The 17,302-nt window shown below is 52.2% G+C and overlaps 1 protein-coding gene across 1 annotated transcript in view; it reads left to right on the top strand.

The window, feature by feature from the left end:
• The window catches only part of LOC309550833 (uncharacterized protein), a gene marked incomplete at both ends in the record, with an annotated part of 112,429 nt that extends 95,423 nt beyond the window's left edge, over positions 1-17,006 (top strand). Inside the window, 2 exons of the mRNA XM_082251187.1 lie at positions 15,724-16,604; positions 16,818-17,006. Coding sequence (XP_082107313.1) covers positions 15,724-16,604; positions 16,818-17,006 — 1,070 coding nt within the window. The remainder of the gene's footprint in view (positions 1-15,723; positions 16,605-16,817) is intronic.
• Positions 17,007-17,302: the final 296 nt, after the last annotated feature.

Here is a 17,302-nt window from a genome sequence, read left to right as displayed (position 1 = left end):
TTTTCACTAACAAGTCTTTCCTGCAATGACAGTTAAAGCGATAATCACTGTGAATAGCGATTATCGGTAAAACCGACACTGGGAGACATTATGACTATTTAACTAAAGAAAATGTCCACAATTAAATTTCCACAACATAGCCTTGCTTCTCTTCTCATCTGGTACCTCCCATCCTTCCGGTGATGTCACTTCCGCTGTGCCTTCCATACTGGTTAGCATGGCTTCTAGGGGCTCCTCCAGGCTCCCCAGCCAGCCATCTCTCTGCCCAGCAGCCGGAAGAGATGACAGCAATTCTGCAGGATGGTTCTAGAAGGATCCACACCCACAGACTCTGCCACTAGATAAGCACTTGTACTGTATATCTTACCTCTGATGGACGAACATAGGACGGGGCGGTTCGTGAAGGCCATCCACAAACTTTCTCAAATGTTCGCGAAACGCAAGACCCCATTCACTTTAATGGCAGGCGAACATTAAAAACCTCCAGGTCATATTTGCAGCCACAAAATACTTACTAACTGTGCACACATAGTCCCACAACATGGACACTGACATACCAGAAGTATTGCTATTGGGAAAGTTGCCATAAACATTTATTTTTTTTCTTCAGCCAAAAAAATTATTTTTTTTTTTTTCTAAATCAGCCAGAACTGACAGCAGCCGGTAAATACATGTCAAATACATATAGAGCCCATTCACATGTCTGTAAAATGGGTCCGCATCCATTCCACAATTTAGCGGAACGTTTACAGACCCATTGAATTTCAATGCCAATCTGAAAAAATTAGGCATTCACAGGATACAGAAGTAAGTGTCGGCCATTCCAGGCCCCAAAAATTAGCCAACAGGCTTTTACCTGACAGCAAAGAACAATGTATTCTGTGGCTAGAGGTACATTAGGCATTCACAGGATAAAGAAGTAAGTGTCGGCCAGTACAGGCCCAAAAAATTAGCCAACAGGCTTTTACCTGACAGCAAAGAACTTGATTTTCTGTGGCTGGAGGTACATTAGGCATACACAGGATACAGAAGTAAGGGTCGGCCAGTTCAGGCCACAAAAATTAGCCAACAGGCGTTCACCTGATAGCAAAGAACTTGGTATTCTGTGGCTGGAGGTACATTAGGCATTCACAGGATAAATAAGTGTCGGTCATTACAGGCCCCAAAAATTAGGCATTCAACGGACATAAAAGGCCTTTTATGCCGCTGTATTTACCTAAGACAAGGACCATGAATTGTTATGGGTGGTGGCGGATATTTGTGGGCTGTCATGAGGAATTTGAATCAAACATGGTCTACTGGTCACCTGTGTTGAATTCCTCCAAGATCCATGCCTCATTCATTTCTATAAATGTGAGGTAGTCAACACTGTCGTGAGCTAGGCGAGTGCGCTTAATGGTCACGATCCCCCCTGCTGTGTTGAACGTCCTTTCGGACAGGACACTGGACGAAGGGCAAGCAAACAGTTCCATTGCAAATTCTGCAAGCTCTGGCCAGAGGTCAAGCCTGCCCACCCAGTAGTCCAGGGGTTCATCACTTTTCAGAGCGTCCACATCGGCCGTTAACCCGATGTAGTCGGACACCTGTCGGTCTAGGCATTCCCTGATGCTGGATCCGGAGGACAGCTGTGGATGGGTCGGCTGAAAGAATGATCTCATATCAGAAGTGACCAACACATCTTCAAACCGCCCTCTTCTTGCAGTCGCTGTTGGATTGCTACCCGCAACTGTTTCTCTGTGAGTGGAAATTCCTCTGCAAGCGCACGCAAAAGCAGAATGCAGCATTTCCCGAAGCAAGGCCTGGAAGTGCTGCATTCTAACAGCCCTCTGTGATGGTGGTAACATTTCCATAATTTTTTGTTTGTACCGGGGCTCTTAGTACATTGCCACCCAGTACAGGTCCTTGCCCTTTATGCTTTTTATATGGGTGTCCCTCTTAAAACACTGGAGCATGAAGGCCCTCATTTGCACTAAACTGGAAGCGTTGTAGTGGCCTGGCTCCTGCTCCTCATCCAGGATAATGTCATCCTCTTTCTCCTCCCCCCATCCACGGACAACACCAGGTATCCCAGAAAGATTTAAAGCATGCTCTTCTTGCTTCTCCTCATCCGCCCCGGTACCATCCTCCTCTGACTCCTCTTCAGACTCCTGTTGTTGACTTGTCTCAGATGGAGTAGCCCCCCCTGGGAATTCATCCAGCATTGCTACTTTCTCATCTTCCTGCTCCTGCTCCTCGACGGCTTGATCAATGACACGACACAATGCACGCTCCAGAAAGAAGGCTTAAGGTACGATGTCACTGATGGCGCCCTGGCTGCGACTGACCAGTTTGGTGATCTCATCAAATGGCCGCAGAAGTCTGCATGCATTGCGCATGAGAAGCTACTGGCGCGGTGAAAAAAACCCAAGCTCCCCAGAACCTGTTCTGCCGCAGAGTTCGTACAGGTAGTCGTTAACTGCACGTTTCTGCTGGAGCAGCCTATCAAGCATATACAAGGTTGAGTTCCATCACGTTGGGCAGTCACAATAAAGACATCCGACGGGCAGGTTGTGTCGCCGCTGAATCTCAGCAAGGAGAGCCATGGCTGTGTAAGATCTTCTGAAATGGTCTGAGATTTTCCTGGCCTGCCGCAAGACGTCCTGGACCCCAGGGTATTTGACAACGAATCGCTGCACGACCAAGTTCAGGACATGTGCCATGCATGGCACGTGTGTAATTTTGCCCTGTTTCAGTGCGCTCAGCAGATTGGCACCATTGTTGCACACCACTTTACCAACTGTCAGATCAGCGGTGTTAGCCACTGATCTGCCTGTGTATGTAAAGCTGAAAGGAGTGCAGGAGCAGTGTGGCTCTTGGCTTTCAGACACAACAGACACAGCACAGCATGGCAATGTCTCACCTGGCATGCCGAATAGGTTCTGGGGATCTTGGGGGGCGCAGCGGAAGAGACGGTAGCAGTGGAAAAGGAGGAGTCAGCCAAGGAGGAGAGGGAGGATGGAGGAGGAGAAGAAGAGGCAGGCCTGCATGCAATCCGTGGTGGTAAAATCAAATCTACACGGGTGCCACGGGTTACATGCTTGACGGCCGTCAGAAGGTTCACCCAGTGGGCAGTAAAAGTTAGATACCTTCCCTGCCCGTGTTTGCTAGACCACGTGTCTGTGGTCAGATGTATCTTGGCACCGACACTGCGTGCCAGAGATACATTCACTTGCCGCTGAACATGGCCATATAGCTCTGGGATGCCCTTCTGTGAGAAATATTTCCTTCCTGGGACCTTCCATTGTGGTTTTCCAATGGCCACAAATTTTCTAAAGGCCTCCGAGTCCGACAAGGCAGCGGTCAACCGTGGGCAAGAGTGTTATCCAGCGTCATAATTTTTTTACGCTCCAACATTTGGGCCACGGAAGCCTGTCTTTTTCCAGAAAAACTTGAGGACGGCATGATGGAAGGTGGAGTGGAGGACAATTGTGAGCAGAGAGGTGAAGGAGAAGGAGAAGAGGCTGGACGTGAGAGCCTGGAGTGTGGCTTTGTGGGTTCTGACGGCATTGCTCCCACTGGGCTCGGTGATGGGAGTCTAGGTGCCTTCTTAAGGCGGTCGTCCCTAGGTGAGTGTTGGGCTTACCGCAAATTATGCGTTGACTGCAAAGGCTGCAGATGGCAACGCTGTTGTGAGCTACGGACACATTAAAAAAAGCCCACACTGCAGAGCCATGTGCCGGTGTCCTGGGAGCGCCAGATGTGACCGTACATGGTTGATGGCTTTGTCCCTCGTGTGCAATGTAAGTTCAGCCAGCTTTTCCTCCCTATCTGTTGGTCCATCTCTCCCTCTAAACTCTTCTCCTCTTCCTCTCTTGTGGGCACCCACGTGATGTCCATAGACACAACATCATCGACGTCACCTTCCCCGCCACTAAGATTTGAGATCTCGGAGTAGGCAGCAACAGCGGGGACCATCCTCCTTGGGCTGATCTGGGTACTGTCGTCAGACTGCTGGGTGGCGGCTGTTGCTACCTCCTCTACCTGATCCGATGCCAACAATGGCTGCGCATCGCAAATGGGGGGCCACTAGTTTATCACACCAGTTATGAAAAATATTTTCTAGTAACTTTTGTCACTGTGTCTAGCAGAGTTAACACAGCCAAAGAGGCAAAATTTCTGCAGTACCCAAATTCACTAGAATATGCTTTCTATATTAGAAAGTATATTATAAATGTATTACACCCCTATATACTGCACAGCAAACAATAGTACACCTATACCAGTCCTTAAAAGGACTTTTGTGGACATATTACCAAGCGATCTGTGTCACTGACAATCTGTCCCTGCTCCCCACAGCAACCTCTCCCTACACTGACAAAAGACAGAATATGGATAGTACACCTATACCAAAAATCAGTCCTTAAAAGGACTTTTGTGGACCTATTACCGAGCGATTTGTGTCACTGACAATCTATCCCTGCTCCACACAGCAAACCTCTCCCTACACTGACAAAAAGCAGAATGTAAAATGGCAGCCAGATCAGGTCTATTTATAAGGTATGGGGTATGTCCATGTGCTGAAATGTCTCAATTGGCTGTACTGTACCACCTGATGGATGTGTCATAGGTCAAAGTTCTTTACAATGTGAAAGAATATGGCCGCAGCGAACATTGCCATATGTTCGCATGATCGACGGACAGCGAACTAGCAAAGTTCGCCACAAACCGACCTCCGGACAAACCGCAAAGGCCATCTCTAAAAGGCGCCTTGACTGGGACCAAGAAGACGATGTGAAGTCAGGCCTTTTGCCTAAAACTTGAGCTCGTCCGGGATTTGAACCCGGGACCTCACGCACCCAAAGCGAGAATCATACCAACGAGCCAAGAATGCCACCTTAGCTGCAGAATTTATTTATTTTATTTTTTTTGCAAGAAATAGCCTTCTCCTCTGCAGAAATCTTCTTGCTTGGATGAAAGAAGTTTACAATCTTTGCCTAATTCGAAAATATCGAAAGCCAAGGAGAAATTTGGTCAGGGCAAAATCCCCCCCTTTCTACCAGTAGGGTCTGGAAACAAACTCATGGTCTTGCAGCTTGGACTTTCTGTACCCAAAGGTGGATTGTTACCCCTTGACTGAAGGAGGCATATACCAAGCGTCTCCTATCACCAAATTCTCAGAAGAGGCTTTTCCCACACTTCAAATCGCAGGGGGGAGCCCATGTGGAGTTAATTTTCACCTCTGAGGAAGCCGTCAGCACAGAAATGATTTTACCGTCACTTGCAGGTATCAGTGATCGCCTAACCCTTTCTCACGGCAGTCAGTTGAGACCTACATCCAGATGGTTTTCACCTTTATTTGACAAAGAGTTTCAAAAGGAGCCTGCAGCCCTCTTTGAACATACTGCCGACAATGTAAGTTGTAAAAAGTTGAAATTGCATCCAAAGCTTAGCGCCCTTAGTGATACCGTATTCAACTTCCACATCAACTGCAACAGGTGCTGACTAGCCCCCGTTCACTGCTGCCACTTTTCAGCACAGTGGGAAAAGTTTGATCAGCGTACAATTCAATCCCTAGGAAAAAGGATTTGTTTGCTCTTGGCTTTAGAAATGCATGCTGACCTCGTCTCCAAGTTTCCCAGTGTACTTGACCCTAGAAAATATATTTTTTAGCAAAATATGCAGATGGCATTGTAGGAGGCACTTGGCTTGGGCTATCAAAAGGCACTTGTTGGATTTAAAATAAAACAAAATATCTAAGTGCATTCAAGAGTCATTGGTCTAGGGCGGTGATCACTAAATGGCGGACCGCGGGCCACACATGGCCGTGTCATGTTTCCATTCGGACCACCGCGGTACCGCTATTTAGCAGCCTTTTCTTCCCCTGCCGTCGCTCTGTAATCCATTCCTCACAGAGCAGACAGCAGAAGGGAGGACAGTTCTGGATGGAGGGCGGAGCTGGGCAGAGCTGCCCGAGTTTAACAAGCAGGGATTGGCTGCTAGGATGAAGGGCAGTCCTAGCAACCAATAACGATCTTGCAACACCCCCCTCCATCCAAATATGCTGTGCCTGTGCCTCCCTCCAACCTTCGATCTGTGTAAGCAAGGTAAGACAGTAAGGGAGGGTGTGAAGTCCCAGGGAGTGAGGACACTAGTTTGAAAAGCTGAAAATGAGGAATGTGTGTGCTGAGGACAGTGATGTGTGTGTGTGTATTTGAGGACATCGAAGTGGAAGAGCTGTGGTGTGTGTGTGTATGTTGAGGACATTACAGTGGAGGACAGAGGATTGTAATGTGGGGTGTTGGGGGGAGGTTAGGACATTCAAGTGGGGAGGCTGAGGACTGTGATGTGGTGGGCTGAGGACATCATAGTGGGGGGGGGGGCTAAGGACATTAAAGTGGAGCCCTGACGACTGTGATGTTCGGTGGGCCCTGAGGACATTAAATTGGGGGAGGCTGAGGACTGTAATGTGGGGGGGGGGGACTGATGATTGTAATGTGGAGAGAGCTGAGGAAAATAAAGTGGGGGACTGAGGACTGTAATGTGTGTGTGTGTGGGGGGGGGGGGCATTAAATTGGGAAATTGGGGGAGGCTGAGGACAGTAATGTGTGTGTGTGTGTGTGTGTGTGTGTAGGGGGGACATTAAATTGGGGGAGGCTGAGGACTGTAATGTGGGGGGGACTGATGATTGTAATGTGGAGAGAGCTGAGGACAATAAAGTGGGGGACTGAGGACTGTAATGTGGGTGTGTGTGTCATTAAATTGGGGGAGGCTGAGGACTGTAATGTGGGTGGGCTAAGAAATGTAATGTGGGGGACAATAAGCACAGTAATGTGAAAGGGGCTGAGGACAGTAATGCGGGGTAGCTCAGGATTGTATTGTGGGGGGGGGGGGGGGGATTGTGGGGACAGAGAACAGTAATATGGGGGGTGGGTGATGTAAATAGGGGCAGAGGATAGTACTGTCAGGGGGGGGGAGGGGGTCGATGACAAGGAAGCGTGAGAACATTACTGTGAAAGGAGTGGAGGGGGGTGATGTAAAGGGGAACCTGAGGACACTCATCAAGAGGGGATCTTGATGTGAAGGCGGAGGGGACTGTGATGAGCAGTGGGGACTGAGGGATTCAGATCTGTGCATGTGGTGCACACATCGCGGGCTGAACTACCCGCGAGAAACATAGAGAAAGAAGTCCTTGACCTTTTTTTTCCAAAATCGCGCAGAACCAAGCTGCATGGTGCTGAGGCAACATGCTGTTTGGCACATGCGAAAAGACGCCACGGGTTCTGACATGATATTCGGACCTCTGCTACAAGAAAATTTTACTGACTGGACCTCGATAAATATTAAATCAATACCCCTGGTCTAGGGGAATGATTCTTGCTTAGGGTATGAAGGGTCCTGGGTTCAAATCCCAGATGAGCCCCTTGTTTAGCATACGACTTAGCATTCTATCTTGCTGCTTTTATTAGACCATGGCTAATTCTGTGCAGGCAAAAGTGCTTAATGGCTCTTGCATCTCCAAAGTGTGGGAAAAGCCACTTCTGAGAATTTGGCGATAGGTGGCGCTTGGGTTCTGCCTTCTTCAGTCGAGGGGTAATAATCCACCTTTGGGTACAGGAGGTCCAAGCTGCAAAATCATGAGTTTGATGCTACAAAATATCCTTGATAAAGGCTACATCGTTAGCCGAAACGTGTAGGATAAATACTGGATGACCTCTGTGAACACAGTTCCAAGCAAGCAAGCCTGGAAAAACAGAGAATCTCATCCAAAAAAAAGTCACCTTATTTTCACTTATGTCACGGAAACTATTTCCGAACTAATCTTTCCTCTATGCACCTTGGGTCTATAACCCAACACCTATGCACATTATGACTGCTTGTTATATTTTAATTGAACGCATGTCTTTACAATAAATTACCCAAGATTTTATATATACATATTTAATTGTGTATCAATCACTTGCCCGCAAAGTCCCACAACTTGGCCTGAGGCACCAAAAAAACCCCTACATCAAAAGGCACTTGTTGGACTTAAAAAAAAAAAAGAAAAAAAATCTCTATGTGTATTAAAGGCTCGTTGGTCTAGGGGTAGGATTCTCGCTTAGGGTGCGTGAGGTCCTGGGTTCAAATCCCAAAACCCTAACTTGCAGCTTTGATTATACCATGGCTGAATCTGTGCAGGCAAAAGTGCTTAATGGCTCTTGCATCTCCAAAGTGTGGGAAAAGTGTCCAAAGTGTCCAAAGCGGCTTCTGAGAAATTGCCGATAGGTGACGCTTGGGTTCTGCCTCTTTCAGTCAAGGGGTAATTATCCACCTTTGGGTACAGGAGGTCCAAGCTGCAAGACCATGAGTTTGGTTCCAGACCCTACTGGTAGAAAGGGAGTGATTTTGCCCTGACCAAATTTCTCCTTGGCTTTCCATATTTTCGAAAAACGCAAAGATTTTAAATTTCTTTCATCCAAGGAAGAACAAATTTTGTAGAGGAGAAGACTATTTCTTGAGAAAAAAAAATTCTACAGCTAAGGTGACATTCTTAGCTCGTTGGTCTATGGGTATGATTCTCGCTTTGGGTGTGAGAGGTCCCGGGTTCAAATCCCCGATGAGCCCAAGCTTTAGGCTAAAGGCCTGATTTCACATCGTCTTCTTGGTCCCAGTCAAGGCGCTTTTATGCTATGCTTGAACTTTTGCAGTGCCCTTGTCTACTACTCAGCCTAGTCCAGGAAGCAGGCCAATAAAGGCAGCCAGCTTTCAGCTCGTTGGTCTAGGGGTATGATTCTTGCTTTGGGTGCGAGAGGTCCTGGGTTCAAATCACGGACGAGCCCATGTGGAATTAATTTTCACCTCTGAGGAAGCCATCAGCACAGAGATGATTTTACCGTCACTTGCAAATATCAGTCATCACCAAACCCTTTCTCACGGCAGTCAGTTGAGACCTACATCCAGATGGTTTTCACCTTTATTTGACAAAGAGTTTCAAAAGGAGCCTGCAGCCCTCTTTGAACATGCTCCCGACAATGTAAGTTGTGGTCAGGGAAATGAGCCGAGATAGAGAACATGACAATAATTAAATAACTACGGTAGTAGCGTACCAAAACCGTCGTTCGGGCAGGCCTGTAAAATAAAGAAGGAAGGAAGAAGAAGGGAATGTTGTAGAAAAGGGGCAGTGGTGGGAGGGATAAGCGATCCCTGCACCAGCCCAGAAGAGGCGGGGGGCCCCGACCTTAAATAGGCGACTCCTCCCCTCCCACAACTCCAGGCTCCGCCTTCCCATTCGTGGTCAGGGAAATGAGCCGAGATAGAGAACATGACAATAATTAAATAACTACGGTAGTAGCGTGCCAAAACCGTTGTTCGGGCAGGCCTGTAAAATAAAGAGGGCAAAAAGGAGAGCATGCGAGTAACTTTTAATACAAGTGCATTGTATGCAAAACAAAACTCATTGGCTAACTCGGTAACTCTTGTCTGAGCTTGCCTTCACATTGGGGTATGCAACTGCAGTAGGCGGGGGATTCCCACTGCCCTGGTCTCTTGAAGATATGCACAGGAATGCTAAGGCTGGAGGCCGCCATTGCTGTCCCTAAGCGAAAGGATTGACCGGAGAGGGCGACAGGATCGCACCCTAACTTACCCAGCAGGGTTCTCAAGTACTTGACGAACCTGGGCGTGGCGAAAGGCCTGCCATAGAGGCTCAGCAGGAGAGCATCACTAACCTGTCCCACCCGGATAAGTCGATTCAGCAATTGCACAGGGCACCATCTGTTGAAAGAAGCATACAGCGGCAGGTCGACTGGTGGCCCCAGTTGATTGGTCTTGGACTGTTGGAGTGTCAGGACAATGAACGTCCACCCTAACTAGGTCTGCCCTCGACATGTGGTGGTACTGAGCGAGTTCCCGCGGTGAACTTGTTTGGCAGCAGGAACCTGTAGAAGGCCAGGTACATGGCTATCTTGATGGCATCATAGGACTCTGCCTCAACGGCTTAGTGTCCGACAAGTCAGCCAAAGCCCAGAACCAGCAGCCGTTGATTGGTTGACAAAACTTAGGCTTGCAGCCTTCCAACCGAAGGATGCCTTTTGGAATGTTCTTGATGGGCCTTGATGCCATGAAGGTACCGCGACTGGGGTACGTGTTGATGTGAAACTGAACTCCGGAGAGGTATGGTTTAATTATACTGTGCACCAGTTCTAAGTTAAAATGGCAAAAGGAAGAAAATGCCCCGATGGTTCTAACGACAACGGGTCCAAACAGAAATATTGAACTCTGTGCTGAACGTGAAGATGATCAGAGCTCGCACGTAGGAGCGTCTGGTGTTGGGTGACAGTGCTGACTGGGCTAGCATAAACCCATGGGCCATGAAAACAGCTAATCCAGGATGAGTTCCTGGAACGGTGGTGGTTCGTCCTGGATTTCCTCTTCCGTGGGATGTGCCCAGAGGAAGACCTGTAAGTTTGGAGCGAGAAAGGGCATCAGCTGCTGAATTAAGAACGCCTGGCACATGCTCGCAAACCAGGTGGAAGTGCAATGTGTCGGCCAACCAAGTAAGTCTTCTGACTAACCTCCTGATGGCGAGGGAGGAGGACCGCCCCCGTTGATGAAGTCGCCTGCTGCCCCGTTGCCGGTGAAGCACTTGTAGTTTGGCCCGCCCAAAGGAGCCCCCCCCCCCTTTCTAGCAGCAGCCATTGAGGGGTAATATTAGAAAAGGGCCAAGGTGGAATTGAAAGATTGCAGATTTAGCGTTTCTAGGACAACTGTACCTGAACCACCTGTTGTCCCAACAATGGCCACAAACCCGGCATGGCCCGCCGCGTCAGTCCATAACACTGGAGAGCAGTCTGAACTACGGCAATGACCAAGTTCATGCCTTACCATTGGGCCAAGAACTCATCCCACATGGACAAGTCCATCCTGGCCTGACCGTTCTGTGAGATAAAGCTGCCGCCACGCTGAAGACCCGGGGGAAGACTGAGAAGTCGGTACACAAAAGCGCTTGAAAGTTGATGTTGAAGGTGCGACTTCCATGGTCAGGAAATCATCTAGGTAATGAATTATCACTGGACGGCGGCTGACGTTCAAAAGAGCCAGCACAGCGTTTCTGCTAACATGTCAAACATTAATGGGCTGTTCTTGGCCCCAAAGGTCAAGCGGACAGCGAAAAGTAAGACCCTTCCCACCTGACACCATGCAGGTGCCACAACGACTGGTGAATGGGCCGTAGTTTGATGGCATCGGATATGTCCGTTCAGTTGAGCCAGGCAGCATCACTGGCCTGCAAGATCGCCTGGATGGCATTGTCCACAGAGGCGTACTGTAGAGAAAAAATTCCTCAGCGGGGAGGAGAAAATTGAGGCTAGGCGTGATAACCGAATGAGCCACTGAAAGGTCAATAATCAAGCATTTTTTGTTGTACTTGCCGGTGGTGAGCCCAATGGGTTGGTACGCCAACAAGAAAAACCAAAAAGACGGCGTGCCAAAAGGCCCAAACATAAAACCTTGTCAACCTCTGACTGACAACGGTGTTGACTGCGGAGGGGTCGGATAAGGCCGACTGTAAATTGTTACCCTCCACCGGTAGAGCGACTGGCCCCGACTGAAACCCTTCTGGGAAGCCCTGTAAGAAACTTGACTAAATCTTTGAGAAGGGTGGAACTCCAGGAAGAAAGCCCGGGTGTCAACGTGTCATTTGGTCAGCAATTCCTTCGGAAAGAGTCGGTTGGGGCGCATGGTCTTAGCGTGCGCCCAAGAGCAGGTAGAGCAGACATGCAACAACTTGCGGTATTGAACCTACAACCTCCTGCATTGAAGTTGTTGCAACCTGCGTCTTGCCCGGGAACACGATACCTGTCTAGCCTGTCTGTGGAAGCTCTGTGATCGACTCTGCTGGTACTGGGGTTGACGTCGCTGATGACGGTGGAATTGGATTGGAGGAACATAAGTTGGTGGAATGGGAAGGCACAGTTGGCGCAGGCTGGAGGAGTGAGCTCGGCGAAGTGGTGGCAGAACAAGTCCATATCCAACTAGCCCCAGTCTGCCCTGAAAGTTAAACTGGGCTGAGGCAGCGGCCGCCTTGGCCGAAAAACAATGGTAACGTGGAATGCTGAGCCCCCGTACTTGTACCCCAAATCAACCACCCTGTGCAAGTACAAATCCAAATCCCCCCCTGCGGTTTGGGAAATTAAAGCACATCACAATCCCTAGCCAGACCAAAGCCAACACAAACTCAGGGATGGACAAATCCTTGTTCAACCTGGGCTTCTTGACCTTGAGCACCCCAGACAGGATCGCCGTGGTTATGGGTCTTACTTCCTATGACATCCTAAGATGCTAACAACAGGGACATGAGGTAAACGTCTTTGCCCTCCCGGATGTCTTTCTTGATGCTGGGAGGGACCATGTGAGCTGGCGTGATATGAGCAATAGCGGCCGGGGAGGTTGGAGTACCTGCAATGACATGCTGAAAACTGTTGGGGCAGCAACCTGGGAGTGTGGGAAACCCCGGGATGAAGGGGCGGGAGCCGGGGTTTCTAGATTTCTCCATCCTTTGAATCAGGCTGTTGATGGAGGATAAGACGGATGCCATAGTGGCCTGGATCCTGACTAAGGTATTGTGCATATTGTCCTGCGAGCCGGACCCCGACTGCGGAACTGTATAGGTCGACAAAACCTGAAAAGTTCAGCCTTCCTGACGGTGGCCGGAAACGGAATTCCTCCCTGTCAAGCCTTGGCTTCCTCCTGTGGTGGGGACCGGAACCGGCTTAGGAGGCCTGGCTGGCGTACTAGGTAGGGAGGAGCGATCCCCTATATCTGACGCGTGAGACAACCTGGAAAACATGAAGGCAAAGGTCATGAAACATGAGCGGATGAACATGTTTAACTGCCGTGTCCCCCCCCCAAGGTTTCCTGGGAATAGACCAGTACTAGCGAGCGGGACGTGAGGCCCTAACTAACCCAGCGGCAGGTAGAGGCGCTGTCTATGAGTTGGGCCTGCGCTATGCCAAGTAATGAAATGGCGGGGTGTAGGCCTCTGGGAAGGTGACGCCCTCTCTACACTAGTGGGGTTACCGAGACACTAGCTATGATTTGGACCGATGGGCGAAAACCTCCGCGTGAGGATGGGTGTTGGTCTTGGGCTAACTGTAATTGACCTACCTAACTACCCCCCCCCCCCCAAACCCAGGTAACCATGGAAGAGTATGACCAAGTGAGACAGCATGCCTGCAATAACCTGTGAGGGGTCTGAAAAGACTTGGCTGTACGTCCGATAAAGACAGGCCCGGAGCAAAAAAAAAATAGGCGTAGGGCCTCATGAGGGGGTGGACAGGGGACACGACAATGGAGGGGTTAATGGTGGGGCTGTGGCCGGTGGTAAAAGGGGGCCATTGGCTAGCAGTAAGGTGGGGTGGGGTCAATGGTCTGGTAATACTGGGAGGGGGCTCGGAATCTACAGCAGTGCCGCGTGGGGACCGTTGGAAGGAAGAAGAATCCCTGCTTTGCAGCACTGCTGTTTCCTTATGGAGGACTTTGATGCATTGTTTGGCCGGCTCAGGGAGGCTGCCGCCTCGAGGGGGCCGGACTGGTTGCGGGCGCAGGTCTCCTCTCTGTTCGAGGGGGAGCCTGCTGCGGTGGGGGACGGGCGTTCCCGCGCTCGGCGGGTTCGGCCGCCGGAGCGTTACAGCCCTCCTGTGTCCCCCCGAGCTGTGCGCCATTTTGGGAGCCCACCCGTGGACCCTCCAGGCTCGCCGGTCCGGCGTTCTCCTGCGGGGACCGGCGGGGCCTCTGGGAGGAATCCCCTGCAGCGGCGGAGCTCGGCCGGGCGGGGTCCCGCTCGCACGTCCTTGCCGACCCCGCCTGCTCATCTGATGGATCCCGGATCTTCGGCCGCCCCGGCCGGTGTGGATCGTGCGGCCGGGACGGCTCAGCGAGGGAGGCGGCTTCCAGCGAGCGCCGGCCTATCGGAGGGAGCGGCCGGTGGCTCCGATCGGCGCACGCCCGGTGCGGATGGCTCGGCGGTGGATGGCAGTGCGGGGCCTAGTCAGAAGAGGCCCAGGCGGGGAGACGGAGGAGCGGCGGCCTGTCGGCGGCAGGGGGGGGAGGGCAGTCGGCCTGACCCCGTGATGCCTTCCAGTGTTGTTTCGGTGGTGGAGCCTGCTGCGGTGGAGGAGCTGTCCGAGGGGGAGCTGTCGGGCTCTGAAGAAGGAATGGTCCCTGATCCTTTGCCAGCGGGGGATGCCGGATCGGCGGCGGCGGGGCCTGGCCCCGCTCGGCTTGGTGAGTCTTTCAATGTGACTTCTGTTTTGTCTGTGTTGCAGGCTCTGTCTGGGGGGTCAGGGGCGGGGCCTAGCCGGGGGGGGCTCGGAGGGGCGAAAGGGGTGCCTTGTGAGTTAGGGGCTCCTGCTGCCCCTCCTCTGGCGGGACATGGGGTCGGGGGGGCTGGGGGGGTGCCTCGGGTGTCGGGGGCTCCTGCTGCAGCGCCCGGGGGGACCGAGGGCCCGCTGCCTCTGGTGTGGGGGCTGGTCTGGGGGATCTGTTGGCGGGGCTGCGCTCTTTGGTGCAACGCTTCGAGGGATCTGGAGGCGGTGCGCCAACTGCGGCGTGGGGCCCGGTGCCGCCCCCCTGCCCGGCAGTGGATTGTGGGGTCGCGGCTGGGCCGGGGGCGGTGTCTGCCGCTCCTGGGACGGCCGTTCCGGAGTCGGTGGTGGCGCCGCCAGCGCAGACGGCGGGGGACAAGTCCGCGGACCCCAAGACTGCAGGTAAGGATGCGGATGTTGTTCGGCTCGCGGATGCGGCCAGGTGTGAGGTGTATGTGTGCTTTGAGGGCCCCTTGGGGGCGCACCTTAAGCCCGAGGTCAGGGAGAAGATTTGGAAGGATGAATATGTCGAAATCTTCACGTTGCTTCCCTTGGAGAAGTTCAATCTGGATCGGGTGAAGCCGGAGGAGTCGAAGAAGGAGGACGAGGAGCGTCGGCGCTATAGGTTGATTCCGCGCACTTTTGGTAATTGGCTGCAGGCCTTCGCCATCTTTGCGAGCGTGGTGTTTTGTTACCTGGATGCGATTGGGGAGGCGTACAGGGTGTATGGCGGGGTTGCTTGGCTCCGGTATGACGAGCAATTCCGCCAACGCAAGGCGGTTCGCCCTGCGTTGCGCTGGGATCATAAGGACATTAGCCTGTGGATGCGCCTCATGACGTCGGCGAGGGCCTCGCCATCCCCTTTTCCAGGGACGGCCGGAGGTCAGAACTCCCCTGGACAGCCGGCCGCAAAACGTAGGGGTTTCTGCTGGCAGTTTAACGAAGGGGCGTGCAAGTTTGGGTCCGCGTGCCGTTTCAAGCATGAGTGCTCCGGCTGCGGTGGCGCGCACCCCCTCTCCCGTTGTTTTAAACAAGATAAGTCGCGTTCAGGAGACGCTCAGCAGAAGAGGGAGGACGCCGGTGATGGTGGAAAGGATGCGTCCTTTTCTAGGTAGGTATCCGGATCGGGCGGCTGCTCGTTTGCTAGAAGCTGGGTTTTCGGTGGGGTTTATCATTCCGTGTGTTATGTCCGCTGTTCCCCCTGTGGCGGACAACTTGCGGTCGACGCGACTGAATCCGGGGGTGGTGTCGGACAAGTTGGCCAAGGAGGTGGCATTGGGTCGCATGGCGGGGCCTTTCGCCCGGCCGCCTTTGGTCGACCTGGTGGTGTCCCCTTTGGGTTTGGTGCCCAAGAAGGAATCGGGTAAGTTTCGGCTGATTCACCACTTGTCCTTTCCCAAAGGGGGGTCGGTCAATGACGGCATTGACCCTGAGGCCTGTACGGTGTCCTATACTTCCTTTGACGCGGCCATATTTTGGGTGCGTCAATACGGGCGGGGTGCGCTGCTGGCAAAGACGGACATTGAGGCGGCTTTTCGGTTGCTTCCCGTCCATCCGCAGAGTTTTCGGCTGTTGGGCTGCCAGTGGCTGGGCTCGTTCTATGTGGATCTGTGTTTGCCCATGGGTTGTTCCATCTCGTGCGCGTTCTTTGAGCAGTTCAGCTCCTTTGTGGAATGGGTCGTGCGGGAGGTGGCCGGGGTGAATTCGGTCATACACTACTTGGATGATTTCCTGTGTGTAGGCCCTCCTTCGTCCACTTTGTGCGGCACTCTGCTGGCCACTGTTCAGCATGTCGCGGAGCGCTTTGGCATTCCGTTGGCGGCAGACAAGACTGAAGGCCCGAAGACCGTGATTAGTTTTTTGGGAATCATTATTGACTCGGTGGCTATGGAATGTCGCTTGCCGGAGGACAAGCTGCTGGACATTCAGGCGGAAATATGCTGGCTGGTCGGCAAGCGTAAAGTGCAGCTTCGGCGGTTGCAGTCCTTGTTGGGCAAGCTTGCTTTTGCGTGCCGTATCCTGCCCATGGGTCGGGTTTTCAGCCGGCGTTTGTCTGCTGCTACGGCTGGTGTCCGGTCGCCGCATCATTTTGTCACGTTGACGGCGGATCACGTGGAAGATTTGCGGGTCTGGCATGTGTTTCTGTCGTCCTTTAACGGTCGGTCGCTCTGGCAAGGGGGCCCGGTCAGCAGCTGCGATCTGGAGTTGTACACGGATGCGGCTGGCTCAACGGGTTTTGGCGCCTTCCTCGGGGGTCGATGGTGTGCGGAGCGTTGGCCGGCGGTATGGCGTGAGGCGGGATTCTTGCGGAATTTGGTTCTGCTGGAACTTTTTCCGGTGGTGGTCGCGGTGGAACTGTGGGGGGCGGATTTCAGGGACAAGAAGGTGCGGCTGCACTGTGACAATATGGGTGTGGTGCAGGTTATCAATCGGCTCTCCGGTTCGTCTCCGCCGGTGATCGGATTGTTACGTCACTTGGTTTTACGTTGCTTACAGTTGAATATTTATTTATATGCTGTTCACCTGCCCGGTGTGGACAACTCAGTGGCTGATGCTTTGTCTCGGTTTCAGCTGGACCGATTCCGGGAGCTGGCGCCGGAGGCGGAGCAGCGGGGGGAGCCTTGTCCGCCGGGACTGTGGCGCATTGCATTGGGATCGCCTCGAGCCTGCTCAGAAGGTCGCTGAGTGCTGCTACATGGATGGCCTATTCGAAGGTATGGCGGGAGTGGGCGGACCTTCTGGAGCGGGTTGGAGCTGGTACGGTGAGTATGGTCTATCCGTCCCTGGTAATGTATTTCTTGTGTCTGAATTTTGAACGAGGGGTGTCGCCCTCGGCCATCGGCCGCAAGCTGGCGGGCTTGGCTTTTATGTTCAAAGTTGGGGGTCTCCCCGACTTTACAAAGGATTTTGTGATTCGACAGGCCTTGAAAGGTTATAGGAGGGGTTCGCATCGGCCGGATGGCCGTCGCCCAATTTCGTTT

The sequence above is a fragment of the Pelophylax lessonae genome, assembly GCF_965119305.1.
Source record: "Pelophylax lessonae genome assembly, chromosome: 1".
Taxonomy (NCBI): Eukaryota; Metazoa; Chordata; class Amphibia; order Anura; family Ranidae; genus Pelophylax; species Pelophylax lessonae.
Note: the sequence above shows the minus strand (reverse complement) of the source record. Positions and strands in the feature narration are given on the sequence as shown.